The sequence below is a fragment of the Triturus cristatus genome, chromosome 12, assembly GCF_964204655.1.
Source record: "Triturus cristatus chromosome 12, aTriCri1.1, whole genome shotgun sequence".
NCBI lineage: Eukaryota > Metazoa > Chordata > Amphibia > Caudata > Salamandridae > Triturus > Triturus cristatus.
The window spans coordinates 584,823,660-584,851,416 of NC_140595.1; the positions used below are offsets into that span (position 1 = coordinate 584,823,660).

Here is a 27,757-nt window from a genome sequence, read left to right on the forward strand (position 1 = left end):
AGGCAAAAGGGAGCACGGCAAACTGATAATGCTCCTGGCCCACTGTGAACCGCAGGTAGTGCCTGTGGGCCAGCAGGATGGGGATATGGAAATAAGCCTCCTGCAGGTTCGGCGCCATTATCCAGTCTCATGGGTCTAGGGTAGACAGGACCTGGGCTGCCATGAGCCCAATCAATTTGTCCTTTAGCAGGATGGTGTTGAGAGGTGAAAGATTCAAAATAGGACAAAGGACTCCATTCACTGGCATAAAGAAATAGCAGGAATAACACCCAGTTCCTACTTTAGAGGCCAGAACTCTGACTATGGCCCCCTTGGCCAAACGGCCCTGCACTTCCTGCAGCAAAATAGACAATGAATCCTCAGTAAGCGGCCCTGATGATGGTGGAAGATGTGGCGGTTAGAAATAAATGGGAGGGTGAAGCCGTGATGGACAATTTGGATGACCCATTTGGCCTGCCACCTCCATAGGAAATAGTGGATCCTGCCACCAATAGGGGGCTGTGTGCTGGCAAGGACACACTAAAGCAGTTTTACTGCTGCAGATGCTAGAATGGCGGGGTACTACACTACACGTTGTCCCTGCTGACATGGGCATTGTCTCTAAGAACCGCAGCCCTGGCCACCTAAGGGCTGAAAGGGCTGCTGGGCTAGTGGGGGGACTGGCATAGGAGAAACAGGAAATCTTGACTATAGCCATGGAGAGGAAAAATAGTTGGTGGAAGTGTCTCATGGGAGAGAAGGACCCAAGTTACATGCTGTGGACCAACTCTACTTAAACTGTTCCAGAGCCAAATCAATGTTTTCGCCAAAGAGACACAAGCTATCAAACGGCATATTAATCAAGGATGCTTACACATCCTCAGAGAAGCCTGTAGACCTCATCCAGGTGTGACATTGAAGTGTGACACTGGTGCATATTGCTTGGCACAGATAGTCACTCGTGCCCAAACAAGAACAAACATTTCATGGCATTGCGACGATCCTGGATAGCTTGAGAAAAGGCTACCCAAAGGTCTTCCACAACCGCCAGTAAAACTGGTGACATGGAGTCCCAAAAGGCAGGAGAGTAGCTGCTGAGATGACAGCTGGTATCTACTGACCTCAGAGTAAAGCCTGCAGAGGACAAAATCTGCTTACCAAATGTCTTCATCCATTTCAACTCACAATCAGACAGAGTGATAGAAAGGCATTGGCATTTACTTTGCTGGTGGATGCCTGTACCACCAAAGTCTCTGTCGTTGGATGTTGTTTATGAAAAACCGGGTCATCCTGTGCCAGGCAATGGTGACAAGCAACCTGCATGTTAACCGCTGACCTAAAATTGACTCCAATTACTAACTGAGGAGGTACTTTCCTCCATAACAGGGCCAGGGGAGACACAAGGCCAGTATCTGGAGAAGTATTTAGACCTCTGATATCTTGTGGTTCTTCATACCAGTTATCCTCATCATATAGTGGAATATAATCATCCCCTTCATCATAACTGTCACTGTCCGAGTCAGTACCAAAAAACTGTGTGCAGTTTGAGCCCTACCGCGGTAGAGGCAAAGTGTCAGAATCAGAAGGATTGCCAGTTGGCTGTATACCAGTCTGGGACGGGCGCAGCCTCAGGTGAAGTCTTAGCAATTTCTACTGAGTTGGATGGCACAATGGGCTTTAAATCCTTCTCCGGCGTTAGCGACGTTTATGCAAATGGAACTGGTGCAGAGCCCGGGACTGGAACTGAACTCGGCACCAGAGCTAGTGCTGAACCCAAAAGGGGTCCAAGGTACACAGATGGTGCTGAGGGCAGACCTGCAGCAGAAGTCTGACTAGAGGTCCCTGTGGATCTTTGGGACCTGAATGTGCACCAAATGGTTTGGGTAAAGTGCTAAAAAGGCACAGTCTGGATTTTCTGCATTCTTCTACTTACAGCAACGTCGGTGAGGGAACCGAAATGGGTCTAGACTCTCCATCAGTTCTGATGGAGATCTGGAGCCAGACCAGGAGGCACGTTGATACCATTGTGTCCTTTCTGAAGACAGAGAGTGTCAGGAAGAGGACAATTCCTGCTTCAACTTCTTATGTTTTTTCTTAGACTTATGTGATAATCTGCCAAGGGAATGGCACCTTCCTTTCGTTTTTCGACCGGTCGCATCATGGGGTCGTCTTGGGTTTGGCAGCGTAAAGTTTGGCCTCATTATCCCATGTGGCCTTCGGGTTCATCTGGTCACAGTCAACATGGAACCTGAAATTGTGCTTCAAAACCAGGTACTAAAACACACACTTTGTGAAATTGTTTTTAAACAATCAACAAGGCTTCATGGAAATGTATACCTTGACTTTTTGTTATTGTTTTTAAACAGCAGACAGTGCGTCACATACTATAAATAATGTGAAGGCCTTTAATAGCTTTTTATTATTTATTTTAAAAACATTCAACAGTGTGCACACAGAGTATATAATGTGGAATGGAATGGAAAATAACGTTGATCCAGTGACTCCAGGCTGATAGTCCTGCAGTAGTTTTAAGCAACTTTTCTTGCTGAAGGCTACAGAAAAGGTATGTAGAGTCTTCAGGTAGGCTTAACTGCCTGTTCGAGGACAGCATAGACTTTGAGGCACAGAGACAAGAACAACAGCTGTATCCTTATTGAACAGAGCTTCTTTTGTTCTGAAAAAGTATGCAAGTATACACAAGGTCACCTGTGAAACTCAAGCAGTTTCCTTTTTGTGCTAAGATTAGATTATTTAGCTGAGGGAAAGGAGAGGCTGAAGATCTCAATGTAGAGACACCCTAAAAATACCATCATAATATTACAATATTTTCTTTTGCTCTGCCTATTGATAAATATAGTTGCCATTGTTTTGTTTGCTTTTATAGTAACTACTACTCATATTGTGTGAGATAGGATAGGATTTTTGATTTTAATAAATCATTAAAATATATTCCTTGCTTTCTAGGTAGGAGGTTCTCCTTGTTGAAATTGTGCTCTAAATCTTTTAATTTTCTTGTATTGCACATGCATGTAATTTTGTGAGGTGCCTGACACCCTGGCTGCCATACTGGAATGGTGGACTTACATGCTTTGTAATTGTTTTTATTAGTGATTTCACACTATTTCTTTCTCTTTCTTCTTTGTTACCAGTAGTTGTTCCTTCACAAGGGAGCTTCTGAAGGTCAGCATGGGTAGCTGGACCCTAGTTAGGTATTTTATTTCACCTTCATGTTAATTTTAACTTGCGGTTTCGTGCTGAGTAGTGCTTTCTCACACGCCCCTCTTCAACGTGCCCGTGGATGCCGGGCTACTTAGTAAGATCTCAGCGAGTCCGCGCAGATCTCGGAAGGAGATTCTCCTGTTAAAATTGTGCTCTAAATCTTTAAATTTTCGTGTATTGCGCAAGCTGGTAATTTTGGAAGGTGCCTGGGTTTCAGGTCACCGTAATGGAATGGTGGACTTTCATGCTTTTTAATTGTTTTTATGTGTTATTAGTGATTTTATACTACTTCTTTTCCTCCTTTTTTGCTACCGGTAGATGATCTTTCCCAAGGGAGCTTGTGAAGGCCAGCAGGTGTTGCTGGACACTAGTTAGATATTTTATTTCGCCTTCACGTTATTTTTAACTTGGTAGTATCGTGCTGAGTAGCGCTTCTCACATGCCCCCGGATGCCGGGCTACAAAGCTGGATCTACGGTGCGTCCAAGCTGCTGGCAAGCCGAAGGCAAGTCCATCTGCACCTGTCCGCGCTTGGACCGTGCTCAGCAACAGCCCCCTTGCCAGTTTTACCCCCCATTCAGTTGTTCATATTGGCTACTCACGAGACAAGCTACATGCCCTTAAACGTTCAGGTAAGACCTGCTCAGGCCCCACACTGACTGCGTCAGATACTATATCTGAGAATATTTGCCTGGCTGTAATTTCACTCTGACCAACTCTAAGATTTTCGAACTAAGCTCTCCTGCACCTCATGTCTCTTAGTGGGACGTTCCACCTAGGGAATTCAAAGGGATGCTTATTAATGCATGGTGTCTTATAAAGAGTACATCCCAGTTTGCGGACATTTGAGACACTCACGCACTGGATTTGGCTTTTATAACCGAGACCAGGGTAGATGCTTCATCTGACCAGGATCTAATTGTTGCGATTCCCCCGGTTTTTCTATTTTGAGGCTAGATTATACTGGGAAAAGGGGTGGTGGTTAAGCAATTAATTACAGGGAATACCTCAAAGTTTCCTTTGAGCCGCTACCGACTATGCCTGATTAAGAAGCACTCAAATATAAAATTGTTCTCTCTAATCATTACTCATTTAATGGCGTACTTATTTATCAAGCCCGGGCCTCAGTGCAGCCTTCTTAAACAGTAACAATCAGCTCTGGGACATTAAAGCCAATTTCCCCGATTTTACTATACTAAGGGACTTAAATTACCATCTTGAAAATTCGGCAGGCAAGGATACTATCAAGGTCTTAGACTCTTTGGCAAGTCTAGGAATGCTCCATCACATTCAGCAGGCCATTCATCAGATTATATTTTTACAGACAAATCCTATCTCCATGTCACTACTGTTCTCTCACTTCTCTGGTCAGACCATAGTGCAGTTATGTTTCAACTGAATCTGGAAGCTGTCGATCCCATTGATCACCCTCAGCTGCTGCAAACTTTATGCTGCTCCTGGCACAAAATTACTCCTAAATTACTTACTGCACATCTTGCTCAATCCACGCCTGAGATTAATATCTCAATATGCTTGCCCCACTCAAAAATCTGAAAAACTAAGATTTTCTTCCTCTGAGCCTTGGTTTGACGAGAACCTAAAAGCTCATAAACAAGCCTGTAGAAGGGTAGTAAAGAAATGGCGCATCCACTATGATCCCTATGATAAAATATCATACAAGTAGGCCATTCAGGCATATACGTATATGCTTTTCAAAGCAAAATCCAGTTATGTCATCAAAATAAATCTTCTTTAAACAACCCCAAAGAACTCTTTGTTACAGTGATAAAACCGAGAAAGCTTTCAGAACCTAAAAACATCACAGCTGACCAATCCTTCTGTCCTTTAACCATCTTTCGGAAGATCTGGTTGAATCATTAGTTACCCAAATTAAATCTGGCTCCCCCTTAGATCCCTGCCCTCCCAGAATTCTTCACTTAGCACCTGTTGTCACTTCTAGGCACCTTGGGGACATCTTCAACAGGATGTTCACTACGGGTCATTTTCCTAAGGAATGGAAAAAGAGTTCCATTCTGCCTCTTCTGAAAAAGAAATATAGACAGTAACGATCCAAATAATTTCAGGCCTATTTCAGGCCTCCTCTTCCCAACGAAGATTGTGGAGAAGGACATTAATTCTTAGCTCTCACTTTTCATTACTAACAATGCACTTCTAAATGCCACCGAATTTAGCTTTAGAAGCCAACACAGCACCAAATTACCTCTGATCACTAGTTCGGAAGAAATAAGGCAAACCCTTGACACTGGTGGAAATGCTGCCTTATTTTTGTTAGACCTCTCTGCAGCTTTCTACACGGGCAACCATAGCCTTCTCAACGACTATCTCTTTAATAAAGGCATCATGGACAAGGCCTCAAGTTCCTTAAATCTTTCCATTCAGATAGAGAGCATTTTGTTAAGCTGAATGGCTTCAACTCTCCCTCTTTCTCTTTACCTTGTGGGGATGAGCAGGACTCTGCCCTGAGTCCGATCCTTTTTAATTTATAAGTACCCCTTTAGCTAGCCTAATAAAATCCTTTGGCTTCGCAGCAGTGTCTTACGCCGACGACACCCAAATTGTGGTGTTGGTGGCCAGCAATCCAGATGACACTGCATCTTGCTTTCATAACTGCATGCTTCAAGTCAGTCGGAAGTGGGATGTCAAGCAACTGTCTAAACCTGAACTTGGGTAAAACCGAGGTTCTGTTATTTGTCAGGAACACATTGTTTTTGCCACCAACTGGTAGCCACAGGAGCTCGGGGTGCTCCCTAGCCCTCTTACCAAAGTTAAAAATCTTGGGGTTTACTTTGCTAAACTCTACTTTGAAGGACACGTTAACTTTATCACATCCTACTGTTTTTCATGCTCAAAACCCTCAGGAAACTCTTTCCATTTATCCCTCTTGATTTACAGAAATCCATGATCTCTGCACTCATTTTTGCTAAATTAGATTACTGTAGGGCTTTATTTCCCAACATTCAGAAATGTTTTTTTCAAGCTACAGATTGTTTAGAATGCGGCCACTCAGCTGCTATGGCGATACCTAAGCATCAATCAGCTTCTCATCCCTTACTTCATTGGTTTCCAATCAAAAAAAAGATTGAATTTAAATCTCCATGCATTGCATTTAAGGCACTGCATAACTCTAGTCCAGAATACCTTAGGCAACACTTCCAATTGTACATCCCTAAAAGATCCCTGCGCTCATCTTCTACATCGATTCTTGTAATCCCCAAGGTCAGAAGAGCTAATTGAGGAGGCAGCTTTGTAGCTTGCACAGATAGACTGTGGAATTCCATGTCGCTGGATCTCAAGGAAACAATCAGACCAGCTCTCTTTCCGTAAAGCCTTAAAAACCTGGATTTTCAAACAGCAGTTCTTAGCGGCTGAATTCCCCTTCTACTCTATTTTCCCAGGATCTTTCTTCTCCAGAGTTTCAGCACCTAGAGACACCTTTGGGTAGTAAAGCGGTCTACAAATCTAAATTTCCTTTCATTCCTGTTCTTGAGATTGTCTATTCATGATGTGTGAGGGTTTGTGTTTCACTAACTATTCTAGTGCATCTCAACGCACTGATAGTTACCCAATACACATTTTACTCATGTAATGCTCAGTGAGTGGTGGGCGGTTGTAGTCCATTGGGTTCTCTGTCTCATGTTGGTATATTGACTAAGACTTTGGTTCCAGAGAGTCTGGAGAACCCTTCCTTTGGCTGTGTTAAGGGGAGAAATCCAGAAAATGTATCACTTCTATTGCTTCTATTTCACTCAGCTCTTTACCTAGCTCCAGTTGACACAATCACAGTCCCACTCACATCTGCTCCATAACTCCCTCCACTGCCGCCTTCCACCAGAAATGTGAAAATCAGCCATTCTCTTCCTGGTTATCTAAACCAACCTATTCACTCTTGAACAAGAAGACTCTTCCCAAATTCCACACCTGACCCCTCTTTACTTTAACAGCCCTTTAAAGAAGCTTCACAAACTCTTGAGAAGTTACTTTACCTCAACCACATGATTTCCTTACTTGCACCAGCTGTTCAACATAAACATCCACCTTTGGTAATTTCCCCTTAGGTTTATCCTTCGCTTGCTTCATCTTCCTTTTAACCTCCACCATCTGCTCTTGAATGGCATCTTGAGCAACCTTCTCCGTAACATTGTGTTTATTTCTTAGCCACAAAGGATACAACTTAATCCAAATATATGCTCCCGCAAATTAATGGAATGGCAAACATCCAGTGACCAGATTACTTTTGGTATGGTATGATAGCAACATTGCAAGGAGAGCTTTACTTCAACTTATGACGTTATTGTGAGTCAATTGAATGATATCTTTAAAAATTGTGTTGAATCTTTCACCTGACTGTTAGCCTCAGAATGGAAAATGGAAATTCTCTTATGCCCTACGCCTAATCAGTCAATATAGTTCCTCATGCCAAGTACTACAAAATTATAGAGAATAGTCAAAAACAATTCATTCAGGCACACCTTCACTTCTTGAAAACCCATCATCAAAAAAATCAATAATCATGTCTGAAGTTATGTTCTCTAAAATCCTTAGCTCCATGTTCTCTACATATGATTGAGGTTTATTTCTTGGTGGGGTATAAATAGTCACTAATTCTCTTCATTGGGGGTTGGATGACCATAGTTTACAAATGACAGCAGGGTGCTCAAAGTCATCAGACTTACTTGACATTCTTGCCCCAGAGAATGATGGTCTATGGATGTTGAGAAGGGTTTTGTAAGTCCTACAATTCGGGGTTTGAGGTTTCCGTTGATCGGTGTCAAAGGTGATATATTTTAAGTTATGAGCGTGTATTTAGGGATATGTTACCTATATCATATATCAGAACTATTTCATATATCAAATAACATTGTACTTTGAATGGCTGGTTCTTTTAAAACATGATATGGAAAACAAAGAGGCATTTCTCAAACGGGGAGGCAGTTTCAGACGGCATCTGCTTCCACTGAAGAACTGCAGCCATTGGATATGCTTCAACTAAAGAACTGCAGCCATTGGGCACGTTCTCCAGGGCCAGGCTGGGAACAGCAACCAGCCCTGGCAGATTGCTGCTCCGAGGAGGAAGGGGCATAGTGAGCAGGGGGGATTGCAGGGGACACGGGGAGCTACTAAGAAGCACCTCTCCTGCTTTTATTACAGGGGGCCGATATTGCACTGCTGTAAAACCGGCTCCCAGAGACAAAAATGGCCCCCATGGCCTCAAAACTGGCCCTCACTCCTCCGGCCCACCGGGGAAAAGCCCAGTGCCCGCTAGGGCCAGTCCGGCCCTGAAGTTCTCTGGAACTCAAAAGATGTTGTATCAGAGAGATGTACCAAGTGTGTCTTCTACTGAGCAGTGAGGTCATATATGGGAGGCGCCTTCATGATCTATACAAAGCAGATAGAATTATATTGTCTTCTAAGGGTGCAGACCAAGGAGTGGGGGGCGTTGATGTGTGTGTGTGTGTTTTTTTTTAAGAGGGACATGATGTTTACAGTTGTCCCTGTTCCTCTAACCAAAGTGAAACTTCAAATGTTGTGGTTTGCAAAATAGTTGATATTATGAAGTAGATCATGCGGCAAGAATGCTCAAATGACTTTAAAAACAGTGTTATGCCTGTCAGTGTGAAAGATGAACCTCTATGGAGTGTTGGTGTGATAATCATCCATAAAGATGAATGAGGTCAGTTTTTGGGTTGGGGATTGGTTGTCACGTGTAACTCTCTCTTATTTCATACTGCTTCATTAGTAAACATAGTCTGGACCACAATGAAACACTGAAAACAGCAATTAATGAAAGATTAGAATCTGCAAATTTTCTTCACCGACAATGGAAAATGAATAGGTCCACCTATGGATGATAGAGGCATACATTCTCTATCATTGGCCTCCCTTACCGTTATTAGTGAATGTGGCGTACAAGTCAAAGTGGGTGCTATTGGGTGTGTACTGGAATCCCAGGTAAAGTACAACTGGAAGAAGCAGATCCGGCTCTATATGGACGATCACGGAATCTTCCTCTGACGTCACATTCACTCCAACTTCCAACAACTGATTAATCTGGATACATCTCCATGCAGGAGAGGCAGAAGTGCTTTCATTTCTGGCTAATATAATCTGGAAAGTCAAATGAGAGCAGTCACACACGATGAGTTGAGCCACCCATGAAGAAGTTCGTTATAGTGGGAGTGTTGTGGTATTGTAGGTATACATTGGTATTTACACAGCGTAAATCTAGCTAGGAAACAACGTAGAACTTTACGTTAGTTTGTGTGTTTAAAAGACAATCTACAATATCGTGTGCATCAAGTGAAGATTACAAAAACACATTTCAAGCATTCAATTAATTTTTGAGGTACACAGGTTACTTGGAATTCCCATGGTATCTAGGCATCATATACAAGAATACAGGCTTTGGTAACATATCTATCAAATAAGTGAATGTTAGGAAGGATTTCCTTACATGAATAATACACAATACAGTACAGAGTAAGCCACAAAAGAACATATCCATTTTTATGAGATTTGATCACTGTACAGTATCATGACCTGTGAATGCCAGTTGAATCATATGTTCCTAACCATCAAATCAAAGGCCAAGGTTCCCATTCTGAAGTAAGATGCTGAGGTGAGGTAAAAGGAAGCAGGTACTGTCTTGACAGAAGAAAGGAGTAAGGCTTCTTTATAAAACTAATCAATAAGTAGGTGGGAGACGCATCAGGTCCTGTGCTTTTAAACTAGGCAAGCGATGGAAACAGGAAAGTAAACAGTTTACTATTAAGAGCAGCTTTCTGGGTCTGATAATCAACAAGATCTCTTCAAGCCCTACAGATCCTACCCTCCCTCAGATTACCCAGGAACTAAACACACCTCAATGGTTTCCGGTATGCTGGGGACTTCAATGATTAGTTCTTCAGAGCTGAGCTCTATGCTGGCGACGCTTCCCACAATCTCCTTCTTATCGACATATTTGAAGGGGTTGAAGGTCAGAGCAGCCACCTGAAGGAGAATGCAACAACATCAGAGAGGAGTGGGCTATTCCAAAATAGTCTGTCTGAGACAAGGAACGTACTACCAGCATGGTTGCAAAGTACTCATCCAGTCTGATGATACAGGAAGTACAAGCACGTTTGTCAAACACCAGATGAAACAACCTGAGAAAAGGTACTTCAATAGTTGAACATCAGAATACCAACTACACAGATATAGTGCTACAAGAATATTGTAGCAAACATACTGACAACCAAAATCGTAAGGTGCCATGTAGTTAATGACAAAAGTGACAAAACGTGTCAGCTTAGAGAGTTGGCAGCCAGGATGAACTTAGCATTTTTGCGTGCCACTAGGAACTTCACACTTTCTGTAACACATAACAGACTGAAGTCAGGCCATGAAGTAAAAATAAGCTAGATAAAATGGAAACTATCATGGTGTTCACAACAGGTTCCATACTGACTGCAACAACACTTGAGGAGGATTAGCTTATTTTGTTGGATCCTGTTACTATCCACAGGCAAAATGTTGCATTGCCACTATCTCACTTGGGTGTAGGCTTGTTCACCCAGGTAAATCTGTGAAAATCACTCAGCCCTTGTGAAATATATTTTAGGGTCATCGCCCACAGGTACCACTTATGGCTTTCTTCATCATCGGACCCTCGCCCGCTCACCTAGTGACTAAGTACAAAGTGATAATTACGCAAATACACAAACTGTAACTCAAAGCAAGTCATCTATATGATAACATACCCCTGTGATCTGCGTTGTATAGGTATGACAAGAAAAGTGAGCATCAGAATAGGAGAGCATCAAAGCAATGTACGTTGCAGACGGGCAACAACAAAAAAGGCAGATCATTATCTTACAAAAGGTCATACAACACAAGAACTCAGGTGGATAGGTCTAGAACAAGTCCAAGCAGAATCAAGAGACATAGAAAGAGTTCTTTTCGAAAAAGAACAGCAGTGGAATTAGAAATTATCCAAGCAACATAAAGGACTGAATGATGGAATACCATGGGGGAACATCTTATAAGATATACAATAGATCATGCATGATAACACCATGGGTTTTTAAGTGCAGAACTACATTGCCCAGGTACCAACAAGGGCACAGTACTCAATAGGATGGATTTACCCCACATCCCAGTAAGAACTAAAATTCCCATTAATTTAGTAGTTCTGTAGTTCATAAGCAGATCACGTGACTGTCACATTACAAACAAAAGGAAGTAATTTTCCGTTCAAGAAACAAAAACCTGTAATTTATTATGTAATCACTATTATGAATCCGAGCCTAATATATTGGATATTAATCTACATGACAAAGACCAATAAGACACTGATTCACATCCCACAGAAAAAGAAAAAAACCTAGAACTACAATGCCCAAGAAATGTGTGGTTTTTTCACAGACCTCTCGATCATGGGATGGTCACATGACGAGAAAGAGGATAAAACTGGAAACAGCCAGCTTCCACCCCTTGATACAGGTTGCAAGGAGCTGAATAGGTAAAGACTCAAGCACTGTAGACTCGTTGGAGTGTTTGGGAATTGGGGGGGAGGGAGGGATGTTGGGAGCCTTCTATTGGACCTTGTTCTTGGACCATAACAAGTGCAGAGATGAGCCGAGCCATATGCTGATTTGACTAAATGGAGAGGGAGAAAAGGACCAGAAGGGGGCCTGTTCTGGTTAGGAACATTTACCGGCAGCCAGCTCTGGGAGGGCCTCAGGTTGTCAATGGCTGTAATTGTAATGTATATTGCCCACCTCCTGAGTCTCTGTATTGCCCATGGGGCTGCGCATATGATGTAATGTTTGCCTTTTCCTTTGAAAACTAATAAACACCTTTTAAAAAAAAAAAAAAAAAAAAGACTTGAGCACTGTCCTTTGACAAAGTGCGTAAGAGAAAAGCCAGAGAGACCCTGATACACTTTCTGTTTAAAAATCCTTTTTCAGAGCGCATAATATAACGCTACGCTTGAGTCTATTTTCTCAATTTGTTCCAACAGAGTGTGACTATAAGGAGCACCCTCCCCCCCAGATTAACCCTATGAAGCCTTATTAAATAAATAGCCATATTGACTAAAAAGGCCAAGTAGGTGTAGATTATGTACACTTTTGAATTTACATGCATGGTGTGCATTATCACTTGATTTTATTATAAATGCCTGATACTTATTTGAATCTGTAATATAGACTACAAAAGGTTTTTAACATGAGTGTGCATGACAAGGCGCCCAACTGCATGGGAGTAAATATGTGCAATTCATAAAACATAGATATTTCTTTACTACATAAAGCTATTGATTCTCTCTCCCTCAACTCAGACCAATGCAGAAAGGAAAAAGTCCAAAATATTGGTATGTATGATTTGCGTACATGCCTTTCCTGAAAAACTTTTTTAAAAAGACGGATATACACGGCAATAAAGACCAGTTACACTTATAAGGATTAGGGCAAAAATAAGATCCTGAAGAAAGCCGACCGATCCACACGGGCGATTTGAACGGCTGAAACATGTCAACCTCAGATGTACATGGTCACTACTCCCTTATGACATTGCATGGTTTTCAACCTTGCCAATGGACCAACCATTAAAAAAGTAGTAGGATTCCGCAGGCAATTTTAATTTCTTCTCACAATCCCTAAAAGAACATAGCCAAAGACCTCCACTTACAAACGTGTTGGGCATGCCCCCCCACAATAGGTGAGCAGCACGAGTGTCCGATGATGAAGTAAGCAGTAGATGGTGCCTGTGGGTGGGGACCCTAAAATAAATGCCACAAGGGGACAGTGATTTTCACCAATTTTACTCCTGGAAAACTACAACAGACATAGGGCCCATTTGGCAGGATACACCACCACAAATGTAACTGAGTATCCTATCTGCTGCCAAACACTTAGTATGCATGCTTTTTTTTGACTGGACAGACTATCAGTTTTCCAACAGCGGTGCTTCCCACAGGTTCTACTGCTGGAAAACTTCTCTGATGGGCTGACACAGTAGTGGGTGTTGGAGAAAGGACATCAGAACAGCCCGTTCTATTAAGAGAGGACCACCTAATCTCCTATTGAACTTTAAGTAAAAACATTGGACTTCCTAAGCACTCCCTTTTGTATATTGCTTTTCTCTTTGGTTTATGGTTTCAGAGCAGTAGAACCATTAGAAAGTTGAGTGCTACTGCATACATATTAACAATACAAAACGCCTGTGCAGTCAGTAGCCAATACTGTTTTTTTTTTTGGAACTCCTTTTTTTCTGTCCGTGACTAATGGCAGTCACATACAGTTAAAAAACACACAATGAGCAATACATCCTGGAAAAAAAGTCCCACAGTGCAAGGGCCATTATTTTTTTATTTTTCATAAACTTACTCCAGCTTTGGGAGTTTGTTTGTGAAAACATAAAAGTTTAGTGCACATTAGCCTAAAAGACGCTGTCTGCATATCAAACTTTCAGTGCCTAATTGGAAGGCATTGAGATCTCCACTGGGCTGGCGGTAATCTGGACAATTGGGGCCTGAGTAGGACTTTGGCGGTGCTGAGCCAGATCCACCACGCCGCTGCACTGCTACTGTCTGGTGGGCTTCGGTGAAAATAGGCACCTCAATGGGAACGCCAAAAACGGTTCCTGCACGGCACTGACTGTAAAGTCCATGCCGTGCAAGAACTGTTGTGCATGCACACATGGGGGCACATGTTGTACCCCACTGTGTGCATCCACAGGGTGTGAGGCACAGGGTGTGAGGCACAAGGGGGCCCTGTAGAGCCTCCTATATTTCCTCTCCGCCATGAGAACCCTGGCAGAGAGGAATTGTAATATGTTTGGCGGGAACAAGGCGATCCCACTAAAGTATATTACTGTCTCTTGACTGCCGAAACACCACCAGGGGACAACAGTTCCCTGGCGGATGAGGCAATCTCACCGTCCAACTTATAACAGGATGGTCAGGAGACCGCCGTGCCCCCGTGAGTCTGGTGGTCGGACTCGTAATCTGGCCCAAGGTGTGTGCTAGTCTGGCCAGGATGGTGGAGCAGGTGAATGCCACCTTGACAGATGGGGGGCCGTCGGACAGTGTCTAAATCTTGCCCATAGTTATTTCCATGATCACCCGTGTTTAATATTTCCACACACAATATTTGCACCACATAAAAAGTTCTGCATACAGAAATGTACAAGGAATTCGCATGAGCACGATTTACATTTACAGTTCAAGCAAGGAAACTTTCTTAATCTGACCCTTGACAAGAGTACTATTTCAAGCATTACCAAGTTAGAAAGGACTTGCAAGTGGTATGTGAATAGCAACAAAGTAACCAATTTGTTTGTGATCACCTACTTCTACAGACAGTACCAAACTGGATTGCTCAAACAAATTGCCTCACCTGAAATTTCCATGGGTAAAATTAAACAAATCTTGATTTGGGTGTATTACTGCTGCATATGCCTTTTTTGTGCTGCAAAGAATTTACTGACACATGCACTAAATAACAGGGGACTTGAGGGATGCAGAGGGCCTAAGGGACTGACAACATTCAGGGCCTCATGGTGAAATGCAACACAATGCAGCGTGAAGCATGCAAGCCTTTAAAAATAGTAATTAAATTGGTGCTATCTTTTGAGCCGCACGAGTGCCCTTGAAAAACTGTAGCAAATGAAGCCCTTAGTTTGATATATTGAGAAAGTCTTGGTTTTAGCAGGTGTATAAAGGACATGAGACTATGTGCAACACAATTGTTAAGTGGGCTGGGTGTGTTCCATGTTGGGGGAAGGGCAACTTATGCAGAGCTTTTGGCTTCTTGTGAAAAGAGGGTGGTAAATCTGAGAGCATTTCTACTTTAAGTTTAGATGAGACTGCTTGAGCTGGAAAGTTGTGAGGCAAAATTGAGCTTTTTTTGTAGTTTCGGAAATTTAAACGATATGCACGCTAGTAATAAAGTGTTAGCACGCTTTTTAGTGAACCAGTAATAAGGCTGGCAGAAGAGTGGTAAATAGCTTCCAAAGAGGAATAGCTCCTTTAAGTCAGGGGCAGGAACGAAGGGTTTGATTGCGATTAGGAGTTGAAGTTGTAAATGGCAGGATTTGTACATTTAATAAATGTGAGTCTTCATGTTGAGAGAAGTAGACAAATATGCCAAGTGATTTCACTATGGAGGACAGCAGAAATCTGAAATCATTAGGGAGCTAATTGAGAATAAGGTGAATTGGAAGGGAGGGAAGTAGGAATTAATCTTCATATGGTTCAGTTTGAGGAAATGTGCCCCCCTCCCTTAGTTTTAAATGGCATCAAGACAGTGCTTCAGACATTATTGTTGGCTTTCACAATACAGCACCGTTTTAAGCAAAAACACTGCACATGCTTAAAATGTGTTACATGGGCCAAGTAGCGCTGCGGTGCAATTTACCTCCATTCAAACAGATTATACAATCCACCTCTAAGTGTCTAACAGCTATTGCACAAACAGTTCATAAACTATGCACACAAAGCAGACCTACTTCAGGGAAACCTTTCTATGATCTTTTTTAAATCACTCAATGTAATTTAAGGGGAAGATTAAGGGCCATACCAATAAATATATAGATCTAATTACTTTCAGTTTTAGGGGCTGGGAAACCGGGCAGGATTCAAAGAAGATGAATAGATTTTCTATTGCTTTAATTGAACATAAACGTGTATTCAAATGCCGGGGCACAGCCGGCTATAGTGGAAACATTCCACAAATCTGAATCTGACTGAGATAAAGATTGGTTGTATTCTGGTTCATATTACATTTAATATGTTCTTGTAGGGCATAACTGTACACAGTAACACCCTAAGCCACTAACTGCCCACCTGAAGGACCTACACTGGCTTCTCGTCAACAAGAGGATCACCTTCAAGCTTCTCACCCACGCTCACAAAGCACTCCACGACACCGGACCAGCATACCTCAACAAGCGACTCACCTTCTACACCCCCAACTGCCAGCTCCGCTCCGCTGACCTCGCCACCGTCCCATGCATCCACCGAACAACCACCAGTGGCAGATCCTTCTCCCACCTCTCCGCCCTCTCCATCCACCTGCAACAGACCCAGGACCTGCTGACCTTTCGGGGAGACTCCTCAAGACCTGGCTGTTTGATCAGCAGGCCCGTGCATGAAATATGTTAGGGGTTCCTGCTTGGAACAACTATGAAGTTTATTAACTATTTTTGTCAATTCAAGCCCTATGTTGGCTGACAATATTGAATTATACTTTAAAGGTTAAGATAATAAAATACATATAAGTGAGCTGCAGAGAAACTTCTTCACTTTCCCAGTGGGGCCCTTAGAAGGTGGGGGACCTGGGCACTTGACCACTTTGCCCATGCCTTAAAACGTCTCTGTTTGTCCCAAAAGGTTTGAATATGCCTCTTTCATGTGATGAACAGCTCTTTCTGCAGTCATGATGTACACTAGTGAGTACACTCTTATTAAGGCTCAGCCTTTGTTGTCCCTAAGAGATGTCACACACCAGACATACAACAAAGCAAACAAGCTGGTGACTTTTATAGTGAAAGCAAATGTTTTTTCACAAAATGGATTCACATTAAATTGTTGATCAGTGGCAACTTAAAAAAGGTAGACTTCTACATTTATCAGGATATGACTGTCATTCAGATGCTCGACAGGTCCCAATACTTGGTCTCAACCAGACAGAGCCTAGCAGCTGGATCACATAGAGTGAGTTAGGGAAATAGAATAAGGTATGGTTTGTACCATGGGTTTGGCCTGACTGGTGTCCTAAAACCTTCAAGAGATTGCACGGCATTATGTTACCATCTTAGGAAGGGTAAATCATTGTTTTTTGCTGGTACCTAAGTGGAATATGTTTGTTTTAACTGAAACATAGTACAATTTGTTAATTTGTATAAATATGTAAATAAACTACACAAGACAACAGTGAAACGATGTTTGTTTCCAAAAGATTAGGAAAGGAAAAATGTGCAACCCTGAACAGCTATAATTGTCTTAAAAAATTATAAGAGTTACTTACAGCCTATAAATAAGCAACTCTAGGAGTCTGTACACTGATGGCTCTCTCCTTCCATTCAAAAAACTTAGGGCAGGTTCGGAACTCCCACCTCGTTAATTTCTATTACATGCCTCCTTTTTTGCCACACTAACGCAGGCTTGATGTGAGAAGCAGCAGGTGCTCACACAACATCTGGTCATCCAATATTTACAAGTATTAGGCACGGGAGGACACCAAACTTGCTGGCTTGTCAGTGCCTTGCGCATACACACTGCACTTCCTCTTGCACGATTGTGGGATCACTGGGACGCGGATCTTGGCCCTGCTTGTACTGACAGTGATTGGCAGTTAATACAAATAACAAACGGTTCTGTCGGGTGTTAGAACAATTCCTTTGTAATATTCGTTATTCAATGAAAACAAAGTGATTAAGACAAGTGACTTGAACACAGTAGAGAATAAACCAATTTATCTCATTCATAGAGAAGAAAGTATTTTACTTCATATTTGCAAGTCTTCAAACGAATTCAAGAATTAACATAGCTTGAAAGCTGTCCGATAAATCAATTAAAAAGGTGGCGCATGTGGGCGTGATTGTAGTGACAAGGTGAGTAAAGTGACAAAGTGACAGGGTTTGTGTATTATACAACAAGGTGAACCAATACTGTACAAAAGATATTGAGAAGCCGGTCCAATTAAGCGGTCAACCAAGCATGGTCAATAAATTACATAAACTGAGAGAGCGCTAGGTGACGCTAATCAAGATGGCCGCCCCTCTGTGAGGCTCCTGATGCCTGACCCCTCGCATCCGGCCTTTCTCCGTGCCCCGCTGTCCTAGCAGCGATCCGGAGGTCTCTATCTGCAGCGGGACCGAGGCACCACACTCGGTGCGACTTTCGGCTGTTTTCCTGCTCCCCGGGCCGAGTTCTGCTGCCCTTGGTTGCGAGGCTGTTGGGGACACGGCAGATTGGTTCCGCGGCCGGCGCTGGGCGGTGCGTGAGCCCCGCGGCGTCAGTGAGGGCCGCGGGCCTTGTGGATGGTGGCGGCTGGCTTGCCATTGCGGGACCCGGAGAGGCTGCCCCAACCATTTGTGAACCGGCAGGGTGCTGTTACCGGAGCCGTGGGGTGCCCCCTGGACCTGCGGAGGCTCACAACGACGACGGCCAGGAGCGGGTGATCTGAACCTGCGTGGGCCGCGCTGGGACCGGCTCCTGTGTCTCTTCGCGCCGCCGCTGCGGACCTGTTCCGGCAGCGACCGGGCGGCGGCCCTCTGGAGAGCTGTGTGTTGGGGCCCACTGCGAGGAGCGGCGGAGCCCGGCAGCCACAGGCTTTCGCAAGCGGCGTGGGAGCCCATTCTTGTCTGTGGCCTCAGATCCCCTCCCCCCCTGCCGCTGCCGGTGGGACCCCGCCGCTGGTGGACAGAGGGCGCTCTCTTTTCTTCCACCCCCCCCAGCTGTTGATCGGACCCGGGGGCGTCTGCCGGCTGGCCTGCTGCATCGGGCGCACCCGTGGATCTACTGTGAGGGACTGCGGTGAGAGGGCCCCGGGACTGTGCCTGGGCTGAAGACGCCTGCGGGGTGGTCCGCGCCGGAGCGGCTCTGGTGAGGTGAGGAGGCGGCCCGGCCCGGAGCGGGACGGTGGTGTCTCCGGCTGCCTCCTGGCCTCCCCCCGCCGAGGGACGGCGGTGCCTTTGTTCTCCCTTTCTTCTGGCGCCTCCAGTCCCTGGCCTCACGCCGGCCGGTCGATTGGCAGAGGGGCGCGGCTGGCCATTGATTCGCCTTATTGAGCCCCGACGCTGGCATACACATCCCGAGCGCCATCATGGGCAAGGACAAGGGCGCCAAGTCGAAGACCACGTCCCATCAGACCACAATCGACCGCTTTACGACCCCGGACCCCCTGGGCACGGGCGGTGAGACGGCGTCGGCTCCTGGCATGGACCTCGCCGCCATCCTGCAGGCCATCAACGCCTCCCACCCGTCCCTGGAGGGGATGGTTGAGGAGGTGAAAGTGGACGTTGCGCTCTTGCGACAGAACCTCCGCAACGCCACAGCCCCTACCACGGAGGCGGAATCCCGTATTTCGACGGCGGAAGATGACATCCGGCAGCTCCAAGACCAAGTCAGGGAGCTCACGACCGACTCTAAGGAGCTGCATCGACGGGCGGAGGATGCCGAAAACCGGGCCCGCCGCAACAACCTCCGCCTGGTGGGCTTTCCGGAGGGGGTCGAGTCTGGCCGCACCGACGACTTTCTGGAGAAGTGGTTCAAGTCTTGGATGCCGGCAGCCGGCTTGTCCACCTGGTTTGTGGTGGAGAGGGCGCACCGGTCGTTGGCAGCCAGGCCCCCGGTGGGGGCCCCCCGCGCCCCTTCATCTTGCGGATCCTCAACTTTAGAGACAGGGACGCTATTCTGAAGGAAGCGCGGTTGCACGCCCCCCTGTCCTTTAATAACCACCCCATCATGGTCTTCCCGGACTACACCCGAGAGGTCCAGGAGCAGCGCCGTTCGTACATGGAGGTGAAACACAAGATGCGCTCCTTGGGCCTCAGCTACCAACTCCAGTTCCCGGCGCGCTTCCGTGTCATCTTCCAGGGCAAGACTTTATTCTTTGACACTCCCCGGGCGGCGTGGACCTGGCTCACCGAGGAACGGCCGTTGCGCCAGCCCGGGCGGGTGTCGCCAACCCAGCGGCCCTCGGCTCAGGACACGACGCAGGAGGCGCACGCAGTCCCGACGACCCCGCGGCGGGGCGGCGGCGGGGCCTCGATCTGTGAGTATGTCGAGGAGGAGACCAAGGGACTCATCCGCCTCATCTGGGACGTCATCTCAGGCGGCTGGGGGCTCTCGCCGCCGCTCATCGCCTTTGCCTGACCCATCCCCGACCCCCCTCCCCCTGCACATAGACCTCTCCGACCTCTCCCGCAGCCCAGCCATTTGACGTGACTTTTCTTTGTCCTCTGTCTCGGCGGAGGGTTCGACGGCCTGGTCCCGCTGCAAGGGCCTCAATCTCGAACTTGGCTTCGCGGCTTTCCGCTCTGGTGTAGTTACCTAGGACAGCACCATTCCATCCGTACTTCAGGAGGGGTCCACCACGCTCTTTACACCCGAGCAACTCTGCTTGGGGCCTTGTAGTTGTTTGTTGAAGTTAGGGTGACAGATGCTTCCGTTTTCGAAGTGTAGGGTGGGGGGTCGGGAGGGGGGTTTTGTCGGTTGTTCCTCTTAGGGAGGGTGTTCTTTTTAGTTCAGGTTTGGTTTTTCTTGGGCCCATCACACAACAGCTTCTTGCGAGCGCCGCTGCGCGGCTTCCCCCTGACACTCACATGCGCCCCGCCAGCGCCCGCTTTCTGCCAGCCTTCCTTGGTTCCCCTTAGTAGGTCCTTCATTCTCCCCGTGGCGCTTCCATGCACCTTGTCCCTTCCCCGCGCGTCCCTGCCGCTCGGTGTCCTGCCGGCGCCCCCCTGGGTGTTTCGCCCCCGCTGCGATTCCCGCCCACTGTTCCCATGGAAGACTTAGCCCCCAAGGCCCAGCTGCGCATCCTATCCTGGAATGTTAACGGCCTGCTGGACCGGCTTAAACGCGCTTCGGTCCTTAAGTACGCTCAGCGAATGGGGGCCGATGTGCTCCTGCTTCAGGAAACCCATCTTCTCGGTGAGAGGTGCCCCTTTTTAGCCCGCTACGGGTATGACCGGGTGTGGCACTCTGGCTTTTCCCGTGGCTCCCGCGGGGTGGCCGTCCTGGTGCGCCACTCCCTCCCCTTTGTCCTCACACGGGTGATCCACGACCCTCATGGAACCGGGATTGCTGTTTGCAGCACACTCGACGGTAGGCCGACCAGCTTCCTGTCACTCTATGCGCCACCCTCCGGATTGTCGCAGGCGTTATCCCACGCGGCCTCTCTGTTGGATACCTTTTCGTTGGGCGATGTCATGCTTGGGGGGGACTTTAACGCTGTCTTGGCCCCTCAGCTGGACTCATCGGGTCCTGTGTCGGACTCCCGCACGGCGCAGACGAGGCAGGTGGCGGGCTGGGCCGAGGCCCGGGCCCTATGCGACGCCTGGAGGACCTGGCACCCTCACGCGCGCCAGAACACCCACACCTCGGCCGCTCACCGCTCTCAGGCGCGTATTTATATGATTTTTGTCCCCATTGCCGCCTGTGGGGGCAACCAAGATGTCCGTATCCTCCCCAGGGGGATTTCAGACCACTCTCCGGTCTTCTTGGGTCTGGGCCCTCCGCCTCACACGGCCCGGCCGATGTCGCGCTTTAGCGCTTGGTTCCTCCAGGACAGGACGCTTCGGAGGGCGGTGGGCACGGAGCTTACCCAGTACTTCTGCACCAATGAGGGATCGGTCTCCTCGGCGGGCACCCTATGGGAGGCCTGCAAGGTGACCATCAGAGGCGCGGCTAAAGCGCACGTGGTGCGGCACCGCCAGATGCAGCTGTGGCAGCTCACTGCCTGTGAGGCCCGGGCGCTGCGGTTGGAACGGTCTCTCGCTGAGCTCGACGACCCGGCTGTGGGCCGGCAGCTGCGGCTCCTTCGTGAGGAGATTCGGCAGCGCTCCCTTGAGGCGGCCAAGCTTCTCTGGCAGTCTTCACTGGCACGGGTGTACGGCTGGGGTGACAAAAACGGCGCTCTGTTGCACCGCCTGGCCACCTACCCTAGGACATCACGCATCATTCCGGCGATCACCGATTCCGAGGGCGTGCTCCACTCCTCTTCCGTGGAGATAGCGTCTGCTTTCGCCCAGTTCTATTCTCAGCTCTACCGGGCCCGGGCACAGGATCTTTCTTTGGCCACTCTGCTCGCGTCCAGTGACGTGCATCTCGCCCGGCTTCGACCGGACGAATGGGAGGGCCTGGAAACCCCCATTTCCCTTGAAGAAATTGGGGACGCGATAGGGCGCACGTCCGCGGGGAAGACCCCGGGACCCGACGGCTTCCCCCAGGAATTCTATGCCGCGTATAGGGACAGCCTGGTCCCGCGGCTGCGGGACCACTATGCGGAGGCGATCGAGAAGGGCTCTTTCCCCTTAGAAGCGGACTTGGCCACCATTGTAGTTTTGCCTAAATCCACGCCGCCGTCCACCAACAGAGCAGCTTACCGACCGATTTCGCTTATTAATACGGATGTGAAGCTTTACGCGGCGATCCTGGCCCAGCGGCTTCGGCCCTTTTTGTCGACTCTGGTCCATCCGGACCAATGTGGTTTCATGCCTGAGCGGGGCACTCGCCACTGTCTTCGCCGCCTCCACGTGGCCCTGGCTCACCGCCACCGCCTGACTCCATACCTCGCCCTCCTCCTTGCCGACTTCGAAAAGGCTTTCGACTCGGTGGGGTGGACATACCTATTTGACGTCCTGGCCCATATGGGTTTTGGCCCTAAGTTCATGGGGATGGTGCGGGTCCTGTATGCCCGCCCCCGTGCCAGGGTCTTGGTTAACGGAGCGTTATCAAGGCCTTTTTGGATCGGCCGGGGGACGCGGCAGGGATGCCCGCTGTCACCCCTTCTCTTCGCGCTCGCGATGGAGCCCCTCGCGGCCCTGATTAGAAGTGATCATCTCCTTCAAGGCTGGGAATGGCCTGGCATCGAGGCTGATAAAATCGCCCTCTACGCGGACGACGTCCTGCTGTATCTTGGCGACCCGGCGCGTTCTGGACCTCGCGCAATGTCCATCCTGGGTCGTTTTGGCCGGGCGTCTGGTCTGTCCCTGAATTCAAGGAAGTCGGTTTTGGTTCCCTTGCACCCCTCCCGGGATTGTTTTGATTGGCAGGGGACCATCCCCCTCCGCCGGTTGTCCTTTAAATATTTGGGCATCTGGGTCTCCCTCCTCCCGGAGCTGAGCTGGGCGCTCAACGTGGCCCCCCTGGTCAAGAAAGCTAAGGCAGACTTGGTGAGATGGCACCAGCTGCCCCTCAACCCGCTGGGGCGGGTGGCCCTCTACAAGATGATGATTCTCCCCCGGTTCCTGTATGTGCTGCAAAATACCCCCCTCTCCTTTCCGCGGCCTTGGTTTCGTGAACTGGATGGGATGGCGACGAGATTTCTCTGGGGGGGTGGGAGGCCTCGGTTGGCTCTGTCGACATGCCGCCTGCCCACCTTTGATGGGGGCCTGGGCATGTCTAATCTCTACCTCTATTATCTAGCCACCCGCCTCCTGGTCATTCACGACTGGTTTGGGGGGGATGGTCCGACCCGGCCTATAGGGTGGAACTTGGGGAGCTGGGTTTCTCCGGCGTTCAGGACCGTCTGTATGGCGCCTCCATCCCTGCCTCTTGCCCGGACATTACCAAAGCTATATTCCTGGCCTGGCGAGCGGCGCTCCGTCACACCCGATGGACTGGGAGGCTGACCCAGGTCACTCCTCTGTGGCACGGGACATGGCTGCGGGAAGTCGCGGATCTGGAGGGCTTTAACTCTTGGGACCTACTCGGTATTTCCCAGCTGGGAGATGTTTGGCGGGGGGGCGAATGTGTTCTTATTCGGAGCTGCAGGAGCGCTTCTCCCTCCACTCCTCCCAATTCTACCGATACCTCCAATTGCGACACTCCCTACGCACATACACCCCACTGGACGTCCGGCTGCCGGACCACAGCCCCCCGGAGGCTCATGTCATGCTGGGCAATTTAGGGAGGGGGGGCATTTCCAGGATCTATCGCTCCCTTGTCAATTGCACCCCCACATCCCTGGAGGGCCTTAAGGAACGATGGGAGGGCTGGGTGGGGCCCCTGGATGAGGCCGATTGGCGGGATGCCCTTATGGCTCCCCGCTTAGTGACGGCCTCCGCCAAACTGCGGCTTATCCAGGTTTACTACCTCCACACTGCTTATCTTACACCGGCTCGCCTCCACCGAGCGGGCCTCTCCGCTGACGCGACCTGTCCCCGCTGTGGCTCTGAGCTGGCTGATTTCCTTCACATGGTGTGGTCTTGCGCGGAGTTGGAGGGGTTCTGGAGGGGCGTCGAGTCTGAACTTACGGAGGTCCTGGGGTGGGAGGTGCCACATGAACCTAAACACACCCTACTGGGCATCACTGACGGCTTAGATGGCACACGCCCGGAACAGCTATTCCTCATGACAGCCTTAATGGTGGCCAAACGAGTCATTGCAGCGGCATGGAAGCAGCCACAGCCGCCTAGCTTAGCTAAATGGGGCGCAGGGGTAGACTGGTGTGCGGCGCAGGAACGGACTCTTTACCAGGCGCGGGGCTGCCCCAAGAAATATCGAAAGGTCTGGGGAAATGGCTGGGCAACGTACCTTCATAGGGCGACCTGGGGGTTGGGGGGGGTTTCGGAGGGAAAGTGGGTTTGTGGTGCTCCTTCTAATGTATTACTGTGTGGCGGTGGTTCAAAGGGTCCAAAAGTTTCCTTTGTTGTGTTGCCTAAAACAATAAAAACTTGTTTATCAAAAAAAATTACATAAACTGGTGTGCTAGGGAGCCTATTGCATGGACCAAAAATCCGTTGACGTTTCGACCCTGACAAGCTGCATGAATTAAAGATGTCAAAATGGGTCTTCTTCAGGACAAGGGAATGCGATGGACAGCCTGTGGGGAAATAACTGAAATAAGTGTGTGTTCAAGTCTATAAAATCCATGTTGATGCTTGGGATGCATATATAGTACTCACCGGTACTGTAGAGTTACATGTGGTAAAACGCAAAGCTCAACCCCAAGGCCTTGGGGAGAGTAAACCGGGGGTTTGGTCCAACTGGTGGTGAAGCAGGGTGACCTGATAGATTGAGGCCGGAAAGGAGAAATCTTCTTGGTGCTTAAATGGTCTCAGCCAGGGCGGTAGAGGAACAGTCACAAATTCGCTGTTCTGTACACTGGTGAGACAAGGGAATGAGTCCTTACTATCGGATATAAATTATAAATTGCAAGCCAACCCGAAAAGACATAAACGTGGGAGACATAGCTGAAAGAATGAATGAATCCTATTCATAGCAGGAAATATGGACGTCTTTATCGTGCAAAATCGCAGCGTGTTGAAGAATCAGGGCTGCATTGTCTCTGAGTGCGGATGAAGAGTCGGGTTTTAGTCTAAATTGCAGTAGCAATAAGGAAATGGGCTATGTAATTATGTCACATACCTTGCTGGTGCTGACTCAAGGCAAAACTCCGTGGGCCGCTGGACTGCGCGAAGCCGAATGCTGCATTTGGTGTGATCCGTGCAGCAGCTGTAACCGGCCGAGGCTCGGGAATTAAATGCTGCGTCGTGCGTGCACGTAATGCGTGCAGCAGCTATAACCGTCAGGTACTCGGGAGTTAGCAGCGAAGAGAGACTTCACGGCCAACTATTATGGCATTAAACTATGGAGCCGATTCGGGAGAAATTTTTATAAACATGGTGTGTGGGTGATCTATATACATCAAAGACCATGAGGAACCTGTAGGTGGATTGAGAATTTTTTTTTGCAAGATAGCACTTTGCTCAATGCATGTTAGGAAAATGCATATTGGAACAAATGTCGTCGCTACGACAGATGAAGTTGAGACAATAATTTCCATTCTTGTGGACTTGATAAGCAAATCACATCTCAAACATACTATTGCTCTAGTCAACTCAAATACGGAGATGAATATTACGCTGTTCATACTAAATCAGTACATTCTAAAACACATTTTTTGCAAAGATAAAACATTACTCAAATCAAGTTATAAACATAAACAGGGTATCATATCTAAAATTCATGCATAAATCCCAAATATGACCCACCAAAGATGTTAGTGCCAGTTGTATGGAAAACGAGTAAATGAAAGTAATTCTATTTACATAGTACATTACTGTTGACTACTATTTCTAGGGCGTGGTTTGTCATTTACCAATATTCAATGTATGCTAAAGCATGTGTGCTGGTACTGAGTCTGAGATTTAAAAGATGGTACCGTTTAATAACACGATTCTGCCAGATGGGAGTCAAACATCCCATCTATGTTTCATACCGCCAGTGAGGCATGGAAAGTAAAATGTGTCGTGGTACAGTGGAGACTGTCTATCAGAAGATGGAGTACTGATACTGTCATCTATGTCTGAGTTGGCCCATCTGTTTGTGCGTCTCCTCCAATTCGTTCAAGCCGAACAACACAGTATTGAGTAGGTGTATCCATTTGCATTCTTTTAGGTTGAGAGAGGTCGTCAGGTTATTCCCCCCCCCCCCCGGGGTGTAACTGTATCATCTCAAGTACAGTCCACCTAAGGCTTTCAGGTCGATGACCAGAATTAACAAAGTGGTCAACTAGTGGAGCCCCTTGTGTGCGGCATCTGATCCAACTGATGTGTTGTAGAATTCGACACTTGATCTTTTGTGTAGTTTGTCCCACATATAATTTGTCACAGGGGCATTTGATGACATAAATCAAATTGGTGCTGTTACAGTTAGTGAAGTGTGGCATCATGTATGTGCGGTTATTATGTGAAAAACTGTTTCCCTCGATGGTAAGGGGGCAACTCTTGCAGTGTCCACATGTGTGATGGCCAGTAACTGGAGGTAAACTGAGTTGTGTTCTAAGATATGGTGGTTTGGGCATTTCCAAATATGCACTAACTACAGAGTCTCTGATGTTTCTTCCATGTTTGAAGGCAAATACTGGATCTTCTGTGGTCCCAATCTCTGTAGATACCAAGGGCCAGTATTTCTTAATTATCCTCTTGATTTCTTGGCTTTTTGGATTGTAAGTTGTGACGCAGACAATCTTGTCGTTTTGGTCTGTCTTGGATTTGACTTCAAGTAATGCCTCGCGAGGGCAATGCCAAGCTCTCTTCTTGGCACGTTTCAAAAGACCTAGCGGGTACCCTCTGTCTTTCAGTCGCTGTGTTAACGTCTCCGATTCTTTGAAATAATCTTCTCTCTGTGAGCAATTACGACGTAGGCGTAAAAATTGCCCATATGGTAAATTGTCCCGGAGACTCCTGGGATGGTTGGAGTTGTATTTGAGCAAGGTATTGCACTCAGTTGGCTTTCTGTATAAGCCGGTGAATGTCAACCCTTTTTCTACTTGTAAGGTAAGGTCCAGGAAGCTGATGAAAGTTTTGCTGGACGCCATGGTGAACTGGATGTCTCTGGATCTCCCATTCAACCATATAAAGAAGTCATTCAATGTAGCTTCACTGCCCGACCAAACCATAAAAACATCGTCAATATATCTCTTCTATATACTGATGTTGTCCAGAAAGGAATTATTGATACTGTAAAGATGTTCTTCTTCGTCGGGGTCCATGAACAGGTTAGCCAAGCTGGGGGCAAAGCCTGCCCCCATAGCCACGCCCTTGCACTGTAGGTAGTAATGATTCAGGAATACAAAGTAATGTTTGGACATTGCTATTTCAAGGAGGGTATCAAGAAGACAGACAGTGGGGACCCAATGTGGTGCCTCACGTTTGTCAAGTGTAGATCTTATTACATCTAATGCGATGGATTGTGGGATGCTGGTATATAAGGAGGAGACATCAAGTGTGGCTATAATCTGTGTAGAAGGATCAAAGGGTTGATTTTCAACAGTCTGAATCATGTGCATGGTATCTCTTATATATAATTTGGTTTGTTCGACCCAGGG

The 27,757-nt window shown here is 47.3% G+C and overlaps 1 protein-coding gene across 1 annotated transcript in view; it reads right to left on the bottom strand.

Annotated features, from left to right (window-relative positions):
• The window catches only part of LOC146776319 (polycystin-1-like protein 3), a 729,731-nt gene that overhangs the window by 623,856 nt on the left and 78,118 nt on the right, over positions 1-27,757 (bottom strand). The window contains exons 6-7 of the mRNA XM_085639623.1: positions 10,077-10,205; positions 9,104-9,323 (exon numbers count right to left, since the gene is read on the bottom strand). Coding sequence (XP_085495749.1) covers positions 9,104-9,323; positions 10,077-10,205 — 349 coding nt within the window. The remainder of the gene's footprint in view (positions 1-9,103; positions 9,324-10,076; positions 10,206-27,757) is intronic.